Raw genomic sequence first — 17,035 nt, forward strand, 5'->3', positions numbered from 1 at the left:
AGGGGGCAAAGGAGCCGGTCAGCTCGTGAGCTTTTGTTTTGTTTCTTAACCTGGGATTTGACTCGGAATCACAAATAGGTCATCACGTCTATAAAGAGAAACCAAGAGGCTCATTCAACAACTTAGCCCTTGTGGCAGCTGCAGAGGACAGCAGAGACCTACACAGGGAGGGGGAAGGAGAGTGACAGTGACATCCATGACTCCAAGGCTATTTTGCAGTCCCTGCTTACACCTGCCCAGGCAAGCTTTTGATTGGCGCAGTAAGCATCAAGCCATTGCATGTAACATGGTCTTTTTATTACTCTCTCCACTGCTGGTGTAAACAGAAAGGAACGTAACAGATTCAAGGGTGTATTCAGTAGTGCAGCGCTTTAGGAGCCCGGATGAGAGCCAGAGGCTTTGGTGGCGTCCCCAAGGGCTCCAGCAAATAGGGACTGAGAGATGGGGGAGACGAAGGCCGGGGGGCCACTGCCTTCCTCTCCTAACTGACGTGGTCACTCAGATGCAATGCCAGATTCACGCCCAGACTCCAACAGGACCTCATAACCCATCACCTTTTAAAGCAGCAAGGCAGTCTTGACTCCTCTTGTGAGACGTCCCCATCAGCCTGGCTGTCCCCTGGAACTCAGAGCACACTCCACCTGCCGGTCCTTCTGCCTGGGGTGCGGCAGATGTCGGAGGTGCGTGGCGTGAACTCACACTACAGATGCTCGCCACTTTTCTTTCAAGGCCTCCACCCTGTCCCCAAAAGGGAATTGAAACTGTGGGGTTCTGACAGCTGATTTGTTTTTTTAACAAGCTCCTCGATGTCATGGGCTCTGCCCTGTTAACTCCAAGGCTTTGATGGCCAAAGCAAGCAGGCAGCGGTGGAGCCGGAATCCTAGGCTAGTCAGGACCAGATTCGTATCTGGTGTGGGGGACAGTGTAAGTAGAGCCGGTTCCCAGGAGACCCCAAAGGTGGAAACCTGAATGTATGCCCCCCCATCCTTGCCAAATAAAATACAAATTAGAGATAACTGTTCACATTATAGCCACGATGGGATATTTTAAACAGCTAGTTTTCTGAGTACATTCAAGACACAATAGAGTTTATTAAAAAACAGATTTACCTGCAACCGCTCAGGGAATCCGGTCCAGTGCAGGTGTGAGTTCTAATTCCAGCTGCTCTGCCAACTAGCTGTGGGACCTCAGACAAGTCATTTCAACTCTCTGAGCTTTCTTCCCCCATCTGAGCACTCTGCCTGAGCTGTGTGAGGTGGCATGAGACTTAAGAGGCAGAAAACCGGGCTTCTCGTCCTGGCTCTAGCACTAGATATGCACATGACCTTGGCCATCACTCTGCGTTATGTAAAATGAAGGCTGGATATAGTGAATGCTGAGCCCCCTTCAGAGGCAACTGGGTTTACTTACTCCCCAGAAAGTAATTAGCAAAGCTGATCCCCCCGCCCCCCCCCATACCCACCAAAGTCCAAGAGATCAGAGCAGAAACCCAATTTATGATCACAGGTCAAATTCAATAGCTGTGGCTACGAGAGAAGATGAAGAGAGTAAGAGAGTGTCAAGGTACAAATGCACTGCTAAGATGTGAGTCGCAAACAAATGAACTCTAAAAGCCCTACTCCCTGAGAAAAGACATTTTCCTATGTTATTCTCAGACCCCGGAGAGCAAAATCCAAGGCCATCTATAATAGCCGGCTAGCAATGCTTTGAAAATTCCCAGCTCTGAGGTTTGCTGCATCACCTACAATCAAAATAAACTTAGGAAGTCAATTTTAAAAGAAGCTGACTGATGTTTCCATTTTGGATGGGGAAGAAAAATTGACGACTTCTATTTGCAGCTCATAACTAACTTCCTGGCAGCACATCAAATGTTGCATCCTGCTCGACAGGAGGGTGTTGAGAGCAGCTGGGTGAAGCTGCAGGTCACAGTCAACTCTTGTCACAGTTGCTTCCTGGGGGTGAGAGCCCACCCCCTACAGAATTTGACAAGGCAGCTCTCCTGCCTGGCAAGAACAGCAGGTGCACAAATCTTTCTTCTTGGGAGGCAGCCTGGTTTGGAAGAGAAGTTTTGGATTCGAGTGATGCCACTTCTATTGAACAATTCTATGACTTTGGGCAGGTTACTTTTTCCCTCTTAGAGCCTCCATTTTCTCATGTGTAAAAAGGGAATAACAATACCTAATACTACAGGGCTGTTTTTATGAATCGAATGAGATAATGTACTTAAAATATTCCGCACATAGTGGACAAGTCTTGGAGTTGGCCAGTCTTGGAGTTGTTGGCCAAGAGTGCCCCTAGAGAGTCCAGATACACCTGACACAGTGGTGTTTGCTGCCAGGTAGGCTAAGGTGGAGCTGAGGTACCCTGCAGTGCATCCTCCTATTGAGGGGAGACGTCTTGGAGAGGCTGACAGTGGTCACAGACTCTTTCCAGAAGAAGAATGATTCCAAACTTTCCAAATGCCCAGGGCATTCCCAAACACTTGCGGATCTCAGGGAAGAACACTCATCTACACCCTCTCTCTGAATTTGGAATTTAGATTATCTGCAGAGGCAACTAGCAGCATCCACACAAGGATGGGAACAAAACAACCAGAGGGGACTAAGTGTGGAGACCTTAGAAAGTGCTGCTCCTGTTACATCAGGCCCTGGAGACACATTAAACAAAGCAGAAAGGGGCTGGATTATTGCTGCGGCTTAGTCCTAGATTGAAGTCCGTGGACGGTACCCAGACCCCTAGGGCACAATTGGGGGTGCTGGGCTGAAACAAGGTCCTTTTGCAGGGTGTTGTTGAAAGCTTCAGATTTCAGTGTCACATTGCTGCCCCCATTCAAGTCTTTGCATGTGACAGGATAGGGCAAACAGAACTAAAGAAGTATCTCAAACCCATTTGCTGTAATTTTTGTACTTAAAAAAAGTATCTATCTAGGTCTTTTATTTCTCTCATTCCTTCATCTACCTACTACATGCATTTCAGTAGATATTAATAACATTTGAGTATACTTAATAAAATATTTTTTCATGCTTCTTTTAAAGAATATATACTCTTTCTATATACCCCAGCCTCGAATGAGAATGTTTCAGATACTAAATATTTATCACAGAGCTCAGAGAACTTTGGTGGGGGGAGATCTCCCAAGAATTATGTTTAAGTGCAGAAACATAACATTGAAACCCCAGGGATATCGTGTTGAGATTGTAAACAATTTAGAAAATTTAGACCCATCGAGTCATCTAGCTTTCTTCTCCATCATTCTCAATCACAGCCTTTCAGGTTGGGCAGGAAAAAAAAATTCTTGCACTCAGTTCCCACAAAAATTATTAATACTTTCCCAGAGGGCAATTTAGGAGAACAGGAACCAAAACAGTCCATAACATGGCCCTCTGCTTAAAGTGTCATTGGGAGACATCTACTCCAGCAAATCTCCAGTTTTGAATTGATAGCTGCAAAAGCTGGAATGAGCACGAATAGTCAGCAGATCGGGGACCAAAATGAATCACGGAGAGTTGCAGGTAACCAACCCTACCTAACCAACCCCAGCCTTGCAGCAAGGCTGTGGATGTAGAGTCATTTTTCCAGGGAAAGCAACACTTCCTCCTCTGTGCTAGGAAATGACCAACATTCCTCTGGTGTCTGGGCACACCCACACTGGCACCTACGAGTAGCCTGGGCTTTGGAGCTTATGGACCCTAGGGAGGAGCGTGGGGGATGCGACTCAGATTTTGCCTACTCAGAGGCGGGGGGCGGGGGGATGGACTCCAGGCCTCTTAAGCTCCCTTCTAGTTCTACTGCCAGTTATCTGGAAGGAAGTCTAAACCTCAGCTGCCTGCAAGGACACCTGTTTGACCTCAGCACGCCTGTGCGACAAAGCCTATGGAGACTTACCAAGGCATGGTCTCCACCTCCCGCCTCAGCAGATGTCTTCTGTGGGGTGAAAGATTAAGGAAAGGTCTTTTCAAGATAAACAGGAGACCAAGACCAAGTCGATGGATATGTTTTTCCAACATTAGCCTTCTCGACCTCAAGCGAGCCCCTCAAGGAGCTCTAAACCCCATTTTAGAAATACTGAAAAATTATGTTCCATGTTGTCCTTTTGTTTTAATACCTATGCAAAAATGTTCAGGTGTTAGAATCCTGAAAGCAAAGGTCAACACTAAGGAAAATGGCCTTCATCTTTTTTTTTTTTTTCAAGGAAAGAGGATTCTGAGTGGGACTAAAGGCTTCCCTTTTATATCCACAAACCTGGATGAATCTCCTAAAAGGCCTTCCCCAGCTCAGTAGGAGAGATGTGTGTTGAGGCCCAAAACACCTAGATGAGGCTCACTTCGCCTTCTGTTTGGGACTTCACACTGCCACACTGAGGCACACAGCTGTCCCCAGTCCGTGAGGGCAGCATTTGAGTTTAGGGTCAAACTCACTTTGTGCTGTCTTTCAGAGCCATGTGACAGGCCACCCCAACACTTCAGTGAAGAATCCTACACTCAACTCTGCCCTCACCGGAAAGTGTTCTAAGGTGACTCCTTGCAGCTTTTAAATTGTTGACAAGCTAAAAGGGATGTCTTATTGTCTGCCTCACCTGTTTCAATGCAGCACGTGCTCTTTCCTCATGGCTGGCGGGAGCCCTGGTTTCTACTCTATTCCTGATCTCCCCGTCCCCCCAGGTGAGGGGCTAGCAAGCAGGAAGGCACCCCGTCAGTGCTTCCTATGAGGAAGACCCACCAATCGAGGGCTGCACACTTTGTTACTAAGCACTTTCTCCTTCAGACTCTTTTTAGTATAATAAAAAGTGGCTTCCTGGAATTTGAACTTTCTTACCTGTCCACCCCAGCCCAACAGGCTTATGGGGACCTGGGAAGAGGGGCCTTCTTCTGCCAGCAGTGTGTGTCCGGGCAGCCTGGCTCACACTGACTTGCCATCTGATAACGTGCCTTGACCTGGAAGGACCACTTGGCTTGCAGCGAGGGAAGGCCAAGGCGTGGGGGGGGGGGGGCTGAGGTAGGGAGGGGAGCAGCCCCTCCTTGCTTCTCACAGTAAAGGGCAGCAGAGGCAGCTAAGCCCCTCCGCCCTATGCAGACACCCCACAGGGACGCCGTGGGGAACGGCAGGCCCTCCTGAACACCCCGGGCTATTACAGCTCAGCCCGCCAACAGTCTGGTTTGCCTTCCCAGATGCCATTTATTCACACTGCTCCGCCACCTCCCGCGCCCCCCGCTCCCGCACGCGTCTTTCACCCTCTGTGGGCCCCCGGGTCCCCAGCCCGCGCTAACAGTACAGGGACATCCTGCTCCGGCGCATGGCCTCGCTGATCAGGTAGGCGGGGCTCAGCTCGGGCTCCTCCGTCATGACGGCGATGTTCTGCCACTCGCCCGTCTGGCTGGACCTCTTGATGGTGTCCACCACGCACAGGGCGTACAGGCAGTCGTCGAAGGTGGCGGCCATCGTGAGCGGCCGCCCGTCCCACGTGCGCCGGTCGTCCTGGTCCTGGAAGGCCTGGCGCACGGCCTGCATCATCTTGATGGTGCCGCGCAGGTAGGGCGCGGGGATGTCGCTGAAGGCCTTCGCGGGCAGCAGCGAGTTGCTCACGGGCGTGGCGTCCTGCACCAGCAGCTCCTGCTCCGGGGCGCCGTTGCGCTGCCCGTACAGGTCGGTGCCCGCGGCCAGCAGGCGCCCGGCCGAGCCCACCACCGTCACGTCCTGCTTGAACTCGCCGGGCACGTTGAAGTTGAGCGTGACGGTGCAGCACACGCCGCCCTCCAGCACCATCTGGAAGGTGCAGAAGTCGTCGCTGGTGATCTGGCGGATGCCCTTGATGTGGTCGGTCTGCTTGACGAAGGTCTTGAGCAGCCCGTGGACCTTGACGGCCTTCTGGCCGGTGAGGAAGGTGAGCAGGTCGATGATGTAGGTGCCCACCGAGTGCAGCCCGCCGCCGCCCATCAGGTCGTCGCAGCTCCAGTTGTACTTCTTGCCCAGCAGGCTGCCGCTGTGCACCTGCACCTCGCACACCAGCGGCTCGCCCACGTAGCCCTCCTCGATCAGCTGCTTCATGCGCACGAAGGCCGGCAGGAAGCGCAGCACGTTGCCCATGATGCTCATGAGCTTCGGGTAGTAGTGGGCGGCCGACATCATGCGGAAGGCGTCCAGCGGCGTGGCCGTGCGGTCGCAGATGACGTTCTTGCCGATGCCTGCGGGCGGGAGCAAGGACAGCGGTCAGAGGTGGCGTGCACGCACGGCGCCGGCGGCAGGGGGCGCTGCGGCCCCGGAACGGGACTGCGCCTGCGCGGGTGTCCCTGCGTCACTTCCTGTCCCAAGAGTCTCCATTACAAAGGAAAAAATTTGGAAAGTTTTGTAATGGATATTTAGTAAATAAAGGTACATTTGGCTACCATTTCCCATTTTCCCTATGTATGGTGATTTTGGGGACACCCTTTATTTCCTAGCACCTTTTATTTATATAAAAAGAAGATATTCTGTATATTTCAAAATTACTTCACATATTTAAGTTGAATTACTTAGCTTAATATTGAACCACTGGCATTGATTTAAACAGTAAGATTTAAGATATTTAAGTAAGCCATATTTTAGAAATATTTAAAAATATTTGTCAAGAAAGCATAAAGTGCTTCATTTGATATTTATATAAATCAATACCATTTTATATAGAAATATATTTTGCTTTTATATTAAATATAAAATATAAGATAGTTCTATTAAAGTATATATCTTTTTACATATAAAATATATTTTGTTACAATTGTTATATAAAATTTCTTATGTCTTTTATAAGTATAATTTTTATTAAAATATATTATTAAAAATATCATATATAGAGAAGAAAATAGTATCTGTATCTGGAAAGAGTCAGAATATATAAGTGTAAATCCTAGCCAAGGCAAGTCTGATTAAGAATTTCTTAATGATACCCTTTGAAGGTCTAAGCTTTTGGCTGTCACTCTTCCCCCCTGACACCCCAAGCCCTCAAGGATTGTACTTTGAGTGTTATCTTCCTTGTTTATTTTGCATTCTGGATTAGAGCTGGCAGTGGTCACAGATGTGTTTAATGTTTTTCTCTTCCTGTAAAGAGCAGACATTACCTACATCTGAGAGGTGGGCAATGCCTATTTTCTCCCCTGCCCCCATCTGCCTCAGGGTAGGGTGTGTTGCTTTTGGCCAATGGAGCTCAGGCCACTGAAGAATTAGTCTTGTGTGATGACTGTCATGGGTGTATAAATTACAGGGAGGCCAAGATACCTCTTTGAGCCCTTTAGGAGACTAAGTGGTTCTGGGTCTGGAGAAAACAAAGGATCAAAGGAAAGGAAAGTGACAGGGAATGAGACAGGGATTTAGTCCATAGAAGCCAAGAGTCAGGGAGGAAGAAAAACAACTCAGCTAGAACTGGAGAATCAGCCAACTGGAAGGCAAAGTAAAAAAATAAAAAAGCATCACACAGATTTGTTAGCAAGCCAGATAAAACAGATGCTAGATTGGAAGACTTGGAGACTTATGGGGAGCTCCTGAGTCAAGGCATGTGCTTGTCTGGGGCAGGTCTCTGTGTTCTAGTCATGCTCCACATAGACTCTCTAATGGAGACCTGGGCTCTCCAGCCACAGATGGGGGAGAGACCCCAAGGGAAATGGAGTGATGAGACCCACCCCTCATCCCACTTGTTCTGGCTATGGGCACTCCATTGACAATATCCAGGAACTCTTACAACACACTGAGCTAAGATGGGGTTTTGTGGATGCCCTACAATTGTAAATGCAGTGCAAGGACACATGCACAAGACTGCAGCCTGGCACGTGGCTCTCTCATTTTCTCATTGGAAGAGCTAGCCAAACAACAGAAGTGGTTAGCACAGATCGAAGTAAAGAAATACAAACAATGGCTGTAGGTTTCCGCGTGCACATCTGGTTCTGGGCCTGAGCGAAAGGCCCGCAGCAGACCTCCTTGCCATGGCACACGTGTCCATATTGGCAGAGCTTGGCTGGCCCCCTCATGACCACAAACGAGCAGTAAGCAGCTCTTTCAGTTCCTAGTAACCAGGTGAGAACAGAGGCTTCAGCAGAGGGATGAGGCAACATTGGCTTGTATCACCAAAAATGCCACACACCTGCGTAACACAATGTTCTGATAATATGATCTTGTAGGCATTAGGCTCACGTAACACGGGCTCATGCTGCCAGGAACAGATTTATATGTAAACGGATTGGTAGGTCACTGCAGGGACAGGTGACACATACTGCTAAAATCTGCCTCACACCTGTTGGGTATAGTGGCCTCTGCTACACCCTACTTCAAGGTCTCCCAAATCAGGACCTCTGAGTCATCTCCTTTCTACACTCTACTGGTCATACTAATGGCACTTAAAAAAAGTTTATCTTACTTTCTGGTATTATAAAAAATGTAAAACAATAAAAGGAAAAAAGAATGTATAGTGAAAAATAATTCGTACCCCTTCTGTACACATCATAATCACTAAATGGGTAATTCTTTGCAGCTCTATAGAGGAAAGATTCTGATGAAATCTCCGGAAAAGGCAATATGAACATAACACACAAAACTCTACTCCATCCTGAAATTCATGCATGGTTTCCTCAGGGTTCCGAGATACAGGACTTTCTTTCTTTAGGCTATTTATGTATGTTGTGGTTTTACATTACACAGTAAGGAACTCTAGGATAAAGACTAGGCCTTCTAATTTCTTAAGTCTCCCTTATGCCCACAGCACCTAGTTGTGTCCTGCATGTAGCAGGAACCCAGCGAACATTGTCACCTGGCCCCACTTCTCCGCCCACAATCTTTTTCAACACCCACACTTTACAGATGGGTCTCGGCAACATCTTAACACACAATAGCTTCAAAAGTCAAAAGAGACTTCTAGGAATTTATCATGAAGAAATAATTTAAAATGCAAGCACAGCTTCTTGCCCAAAGGTGGTTCTCACTGCATTATTTATTAAAGCAAAAAGCTGAGAACAATGCAATGCCCAACAGAAGAATGGCTGTGTAAACTATAGTACAGCCATATAATAGAATATTGTGCAGCCATAGAAAATTGATGCTTATAAAGACATTTCCATGGCAAGCAAAATGATTATGATGCAACGTTAAATGAAAATGGCCCCATTCATAAGCATACTATGATCTCAACTCTCTCATTAAAAAGACAAATGCAAAAGAAAAAACCTGAAAGGGAATACCTCCAAATATTTACAGTGGTTAACTGATTAACAGGATTATGACTGAATTTTATTTTCTTCACTGTATTTTTCCATATTTTCCAAGTTTCTAATTTTATGATCAGAAAAAAAATACCAGTTTTTGTTTTAAGACCAAAACAAACAGGAATGATGGTGAAGGGCCCTCCAAAGTCTAGGGTGGGCTGGCAGGTCCCACCTCTCATGGAGCTGTCCCAGTTCCTGGGGCCCTGGAGAGCTGGTAAAAGCTCTGCTGACCCTGAACTCTGAAAGCTTCTACATTGCTTTCTACCAGGCTACGTTGCCAGGTCTTCTTGCTCCAATTGCTCGGGACCCCTTTATGATTCTTGGTGAAAGCTGTGGACTCTCTCTCCAGAACATATAATTCAAACAGACACACAAAACCCTGCCACATCCTGAAGCCCACATGGACCGCCTCAGGTTCTGAGGGACTGGCGTCTCCATTATAAATTGGGAGATAACTTCTCCAAGCCCTTAGGACGAATTGTTAAAAATAAGGTAATGCTTCCAGTTTTAAAAGGAAGCTAAAGTGCAGAGCCAGCAGACCCTTCACAGATGAGTGAAACAGGGTTGTGTTTTCTCTCTGCTGTGGACAGTCTTCCTGCAACTCTGCCTCTCTCTCAGGGGGGCTTCTGCAAAGCCCACTATGGATCCCCCAAATTCCTCAGATTCTTTTTCCCAGATTTACCCCACCAAAATCTGCCATATTAAAAGGTTCTTGGTATTGCAACAAGAATCAAGGATTTAGGCTAAAGGAACGCAGTTGCAAGTGTAGACTTCCAGTCATCAGACCTGCCTTTGTGTATGTGGGTGCAGTAGTGTGGCACAGAATGCTCCCCCTTCCCCAACCACATGCAGTGAAAACTTGTGTCATCCAAGGATATGAGTGACACACGTCACGAGCCTGGGTGTGTCAGATGCCACGGCATACGTGCTGGGATTCCTCCCAAAGAAAAGCACACAGATACCTGCTCTCCAGCCTGCCTCTGTCTGTCAGCCTGGGCCTTGGGCCTGGCTTTCCAGCAAATCCCACAGTCTTTGGTGTCTTCGTCATGGTCACCTGTCTCAGCACAATGCCTCTCTTGTCACTCCCAGAGGAAGCGCTGAAACAAACTCTTTGGGGAAAAGCCCTCTCTTTCCATTTAGTGTAGGAAATATTACGTAGGGCAGTCTTGCACCCCCCTCCCTAAGCAGGTGCCAATGATAACTGTTTGACATGAAGGTAAGTAGGTTCCACCAAGGAAACAGAAAATGAGGGGTTCAGGGAGAATCAGAAGCCCCGGTATGAGCCCTTTACCAGCCGTGGCCAAGTTCTAGTGGAGAAACCTACAAAAGCTCCTTTCAACCAGCAGGGAAAAAACACCTCCGGGTCTCAGTCTGCGTGGCCCGGGGAGACAGTCTGCGCTCTCTCACTCCTGGGTGGACAATTTGACTGAGGGGCCAGGAGAGCCATCTGTACCCCCGGAGTCCACACGCCTCTCACAGCACCACGCCCAACACACGTCCCTCAGCTGTCAGGTTTACGTCCTCTGGTGGCAAAATGAGGCGCCCTCCTTCTCGGGCAAAAGATCAAAAACGTTGGGACTTGAAACAATCTAAGAGAAAATCGTGCAGCAGAGAATTAAGCAAAGGGACTGGAAACATATGGACTCCATTTCACTCCAAATAAACAGGCAGTGCAAAATGGAAAACGAGGGAAAAGAGAAGTGCCTGAGAAAACGTGTTCTGTGTTTGCCAAGCCCCAAACGTTTCCCGAGCGGGCAGAGTTTTGGCAAAGTTCTCTGGCGCTCGTGAGGATGCGCGACGATGGTGGAGGAACAGGAGGAGTTTTCTGGGCACTTGGGGCTCTGCGGGATGGTGGGCAGGGACTAGGAGCCACCATGCCACAGCTCCACGCTCAGCTCGCCCACCAGCGGCTCTGTGCCCACACCCAGAAGTGGATGTATTGGGATGTTGCCACATTTGTCAACGTGATGCAGCACGACCATGGGTGGGTGGCAGAGAACATGTCGAGACTGGCCTGGGTCTTTTGGGGAAGTCTTCAAAACCCACCTCCACATAGACCATGTGCCCCTCTGCATGAGGACAAAGAACTAATAAAGCTGAGTCTTTTGGGGGTCTTTAGGCTTGAACCAACTTAATTTTCTAAGACAAGAACCCCCCTTTCTAAGACAATAAAGCAAAGCCACCTGTCCCTGGAATGGTGGGACTGACACCTTCCCACCTTAGTCTTAGAGCTGAAGCTGGGGACAAAATGAGATCTGTGGGAAACTTCTGGAGGGTGAAAGTGCTATGTGCAAGGCAGTGCGCCTGCTCTTTGTCAGAGCTTTTAAGTTAAATAATTTCAGAAGGAGCTTTACTGCCCTCCCGAGATTTCTTATGGGGAAATGGAAAATTTGGCTTCCTCCAAAGCCTGCTGAATGTGTTCTCTGCAGCTGAGCCAAAGTATCCACGGCCCCCACAAGGGGTTAGTGCTACAGGGAAGCAGCTTCCAACCCAGAGACCCTCAAGCCAACTCCGGGCAGCTGCTTCCCTCCCGCCCTCCAAGCTCCGGGTCTCCAAGCTGTTGCTGAGTCTGCGCTCGCATCTGCTGACCACCAGCAGAGCGGTTAGTGCCAACCCTTTTGTGGGGGCTGGTACTGAACCCACATGGGAGCCTGGCCGAGTGCTTCCCGTTCACACCTCTAGGCACACAGAGGCTCTCTGCTAACCCACAGAGCAGGTGCCCTTTGCTGCCTTTGATCAGGGAGCTTATCCCTGGGCACCTGCAGGGAGGTTGCCACCAGACCACCCAGAGACGGGTTATGATTCCCTAACATAATCAGCCCGGAACTTCAAAGCATCCCTCCCTGTGAGGACATCTCCAATTACACACTCCCTTATCTAATCATGGTAGAAATCTTTGAGGCCAGTGCTACTTTCCCACTGGGTCCTCCCAGTCATTCCACTTGTGTTGACAGCCTCTTTATCTTCTGGTCCTACAGGCTAGCTTGCAGCTGTCCCAGCAGATTGGCAGAGCCTCCCCCAAAAGAAGTTTTATTGGAACACAATTCTAAGTGTTCCCGATTTTGTCGTCTTCCTATATTCCACCCCCCCCATTTGCAAAAGGTAGAGAGGGCTTTCTTTGCATTTCAAATAGGAACTCACTCATTGTCTTCACTTATACTCCATTCCTTCAACATTTCTGTGCTAGGCACTGGGACCAAAAATGAATAGGAAAGATGAACAAGAGCTCACAGTCTAGCAGAGGAGACTGACCAGGAAAGGAGTGATTATGGGATTCAGATCTAAAAGAGGGATGGACAATAAGAGCATGAAGGAGAAGCTGCCTGTCTGATTTGGACATGGAGGAAGGCTCTGCTGGAGAGGAGACATTTGAGCCAGGTTCTGAAGCATGCATAGGAGTTTGACTATTCATCATTCAGAAGTTTAGATCAAGTTCAAAAAATGTTCTAAAACAAGGGTGTTTAATCTGGGATCTGAGAAAACTGCTAAAACTGGAACATTTACAAAAATTGCGTGCATATATCCTGATGCACAATTTTCTGAGGGAGAGGTTCATTAGATTCTTAAAAGAATCTATGTTTCAAAAAAGATAAGGCAGAACTGAACTTTAGAATGAAGACAGGGGGAAAAAAGCAGGTCAAAGACAAATCTCTGGTTTCAACAGAACTAAATATGTGGACAGACAGGGCGACTTACCACTGCTCCATCCCTGCACCCTGAGACATGGGACATCTAATCCCTTTCACTCACTCACTGCAACATTCCCTTTAGTCCAGCTCTGTCTCTTTCTTCATTTTTCTTTCTGCTAATCTCCTCTCCGCTCTCCCAACACACATATGCACACCTCACATACTTTCTTTTTCAGCTTAGAAAGTACAAAAGAAGTGGCAATATCGTCAGAATGACTGCCTAAATCCCACTTTGCCCTCTGGCCCTTCCTCCATATAAACTAAGAGGAGAGCCCTTCAGTGAGATTAAATCTCTGATCTTCAATCCCCAGGAGACTTCCGGACATAAGTACAACTTCCCAACTCAAAAGACTAGTCTGATCTGTTCCTAGTGATAACAGTACAATTTAAACTAGCAACAACAGACATTTATTGAACACTTACTTTATGCCAGAGGACGGTGAGTGTCTTTCATGCATTTTTATTTTTAAGCCTACACAACTTCCTGAGGCAGGTGCTAGTACCATTCTCATCTTACAGATGTGGAAACTGAGCCTCTGAGAGGGTAAGCAAGTCAGTTGCCCTTGGTTCCACGATTCAGTAAGGTGTAGCGTTGGTATATGAACCCAGATTGTCTGGCTTCACAGCCAGCCTAGCCTGATTTCTGCACTTACAGTGCTTTCTGGGCCCCCCTGTGTCTTAAAGCTGGCTAGGTTATTCTTTGCACCCATGTCACCCAGAGATGCATGGTTCCATTCCTGCCGGCTACCTGTGCTGATGCACACACGTGCCATGTCTTCGGCACACAACTAAAGGAGCGCTCCAAAGAGAACCGTGTATCTGACTGTGGTGAGCATCAGAAACCAGGTCAGTGGGGGGCCCAGTGCTCAGCTAGGTGACATCTGAAGTCCCAGAGCAACCTGATTAAGTTTCCATCCTAATTTCAAACTTGAGATGGAAATGGGTCAGGGTGACCCATATTCAGCTCCTTTGTCAAGGCCCCTGGTACCGTCAGTGGCTCTGAAAGCAGGTCACAACCAATGAAAGGAAAACAGCCTGGCTGACAGTGACAAAACTTGGTATTAAACCAAATTAGATGTTCAGGTGCTTTTCTACATCAACCCACCGGTAAGGCCAGCCCCTACCCCACCGACCTTTTTATGGACCTTCCCCCCATGACTTAGGCCCATTGTCCAAGCCCTCTCTTCGCACAGGAGCCCCTATCAATACTTGAATCTTCTCTGATTGCTTCCTGTGTGGTAGGATCCTCCGGTGATCGAGCCCATCTGTAACAGGGATTTACTCCTGAAGCTCTTTCCAACGTCAGTTTCTTTATTGGTAAATCCCACACAGCTCCACCCCTCGCTACAGCTTATCTCTGAGGCTCAAGTTGAAAATGAAGATATGAGATTGGGAAGTCACTAGCCAGCTCCTTCCAGCTGGGCATTCCCCAGGAAATGGAGAAAAGGAAAGCTTGCTACTTCCAGCGAGGGAGAGGCCAGGGTTCAGAAACCGCAGGTGGCTATGCAGGCCAGTGGCCAGCTTCTCAGGTGGGGAGGCCCTTCCCTGCCTGTAGGTGGCACATTCCGTGCAAGTGTGAGGGGGCAGGGCGGTGGAGAGGGGTCCATGGGAGAACGGAGTCCTGGGGTTGGATGTAGTGGTGACAGTGGTCAGGGACTTGGGGACAGAGGAAAACAGCCAGGACTATGAGCTCCAGCAGTTGAGTCCTGCTGTGTTGGTCCCAAAAGCCAAATGACACCCACTGCGCCTTAATGGTTACTGTTCTGGGAACAGCATGGGCCAGCCACTGTCGGGCCACCATTCCACACATGGACAACGCAGGATTCAGGGGGCACCATCTGGATCCAAGGACAGAGCCAGAGTCAGCTAAGCCACCCTTTCCCCGTAGAAGTAGCCACCTTCTGGCGGGGAGGAGGGCAAAAGGCAGAGTGCGGAACCACTGGGCCCTCAGAGTCATACAGGAGAGACCAAGCTACTTATTAGAAAACAAACACGATGGGGTGGTGAGATTACTGGGTTGGCCAACAACTGCATTCCCTAGCCACCCACCTGGCAGGATGGGGGTCGGAATGGCGGTCAGCTTGGCTGTGGAGAAGTAAAGAAATCCACCCTTTCTCCTCCTTAGTGAATCCCCAACACATGTCCCAAAGGGGGAGTCCCCTGTCATCTCCCAGAGCTCCCGACAAGACCTCATTGTTGATAGCAAGTCAGTTCTTTCAAGAGAAACACTATCCTCACTGCATGTATGGTATGAAAGGCAACAGACTTTAAACGAGGCAACATCTCAAAAAAAAAAAAAAAAAAAAGTAGGAAGCTCTCCATTCAAGGGGCATTATGCTTTAGTGAAAGGATCGAAAGTGTATTTACCCAGCAGATATGTTTTTTGAAAACCAGAATATTTCACACAGTCTAAGTTTTTGGTCTGGTCTTTCTTTAAAAATGGAAAGTTCCAGAAACACTGGGATTGTTCTCCAGAGCCTCCTGCACGACAGCAATCGGTACAGTGGCTGTATAGTGGCTTCCGCAGTTAGATGGTACGTGCATCTCCAGTATACCACAGTCCCCACCTGTCCCTATTACACCACTGCATGTATCAGTTTTCTATGACTTCTGTAACAAACTACCACAGACTTAGCTTAAAACAATACCCACTTGCCATCTTTCAGTTCTCTAGGTCGGAAGTCCAGGTGGGCTCAGCTGGGTCCCTGATGAGAGTTTCCCAAAGCCACTCTGGGGAAGAATCTGCTTGCACGCTCACTCGGGCTGGTGGCCCAATTCAGTTCCTCGTGGCTGTAGGACTGAGGTCCCTGTCTCCTCGCTGTCTGTCCAGCTTCTAGCGAAGCCCAAATTCCTGCCATGTATCCTGCCTTCTTCAAGCCGGCAACAGCACGTGGAAGTTGAGTCCTTCTCACACTTGGAATTTCTCTGACTTCCTCTTTTGCCACCAGCTAGAGAGAACTTTCTGCCTTTACAGAGCTCCTGTGACTGGATTAGATCCGCCCAGGGGATCCTCTTTTTGTCGTAGAGCTTATATCACAGGAATATCACTGGTGGGCAGAGGTCCTCTTAGAATCCTGCCTGCTCATTTGCGTTTCCTGCCTGTGAGCTCTAGAAACCCCCACGGAGAGGAAGGGTGCCAAGTGTTCTCCCAGTACTAAGTGCCTCGGACATGTGTCTGCATTCCCTTGAACCTGCCTTTGTCCCTGTGTTCTGGCAGCAGTTTTTGCCCCATCAAAAAGGCAGACTCAGGGAGGCACTACTCTGGGGTTTTTTAAAACCTAAGATTAATCTGCCTGTTGCCAAGGAGATGGTGTCCCCGACTGCGGGCTCTCTGTAGGCTGCAGTCACAGGGACAGGTGCGGGCAGGGTGGGAGCCTCAGTCTCTGGGGCAGCAGAGAGCACAAGGAAGGGAAGGACACTGAACGTGGTCTGTCGTCCCTCGGCGTCAGGACACCCACTGGCCCGTTTAAGCGCCACCTGGCACCATCGTCCTCATTTGTAGAGAATGGGGAACTGAGGCTTAGAGATTATGATTGCCCCAAAGCAGAGATACATGGCAGGCCCAGGCTGCAATTTCGGTTCTGTGATCCCAAAGCTCAGTGTTTTCCATTCTCCGTCTAGAGAGTGGCCGTGAGCGGGATGGGGAAGGAGGATCAAATGACTGGGCCCCAGAGCCACCAGGTGGGTGAATAAAAGCAGCACCAACATCTGGGGCCGGCACTGTGCTGAGAGGTGATTTGGGCGGCAATGGGGGGAGGGCAGAGTCTAGGACTTAACGGGAAGAGCTGGAAAGCGAGAGGAGCCAGGGGCTGGACATGGGAGAGTACAGCGGCTGTTCTCCTTGAAGGTGACATGAACCACTGTGGCCAGGGCAACTGAAAGATTATTACTGGGGAGGAGAGAGGCTGGGGACACCAGCCGTTGTGGTAATGGGGTCCCCACAGCTGAACAAAGGAAGCCCTTGCAAGGGCCCCTGCCTCCCGCCAGTGGGTGGCCACTGCCTTGGCCACAGGCACCGGCAGCAACGGGCCTGCCACACACGCCTCTTTTATGAAAGCAGGGTGCCAGCAGAAGGGACACCATGGGGCCACACTGACACCACCTGTGCAGCCCAGGAATGCACAT

General features: G+C 48.9%; 1 protein-coding gene across 3 annotated transcripts in view; it reads right to left on the reverse strand.

The window, feature by feature from the left end:
* Nucleotides 1-275: 275 nt before the first annotated feature.
* The window catches only part of GFOD1 (Gfo/Idh/MocA-like oxidoreductase domain containing 1), a 111,257-nt gene continuing 94,497 nt past the window's right edge, over nt 276-17,035 (reverse strand). For all 3 annotated transcript variants that reach the window (XM_012753573.2, XM_076010481.1, XM_076010480.1), the window contains exon 2: nt 276-6,182. In XM_012753573.2, coding sequence (XP_012609027.2) covers nt 5,263-6,182 — 920 coding nt within the window. In that variant the 3' untranslated portion in view covers nt 276-5,262. The remainder of the gene's footprint in view (nt 6,183-17,035) is intronic.

This window comes from Microcebus murinus, chromosome 15 (genome assembly GCF_040939455.1).
Source record: "Microcebus murinus isolate Inina chromosome 15, M.murinus_Inina_mat1.0, whole genome shotgun sequence".
Taxonomy (NCBI): domain Eukaryota; kingdom Metazoa; phylum Chordata; class Mammalia; order Primates; family Cheirogaleidae; genus Microcebus; species Microcebus murinus.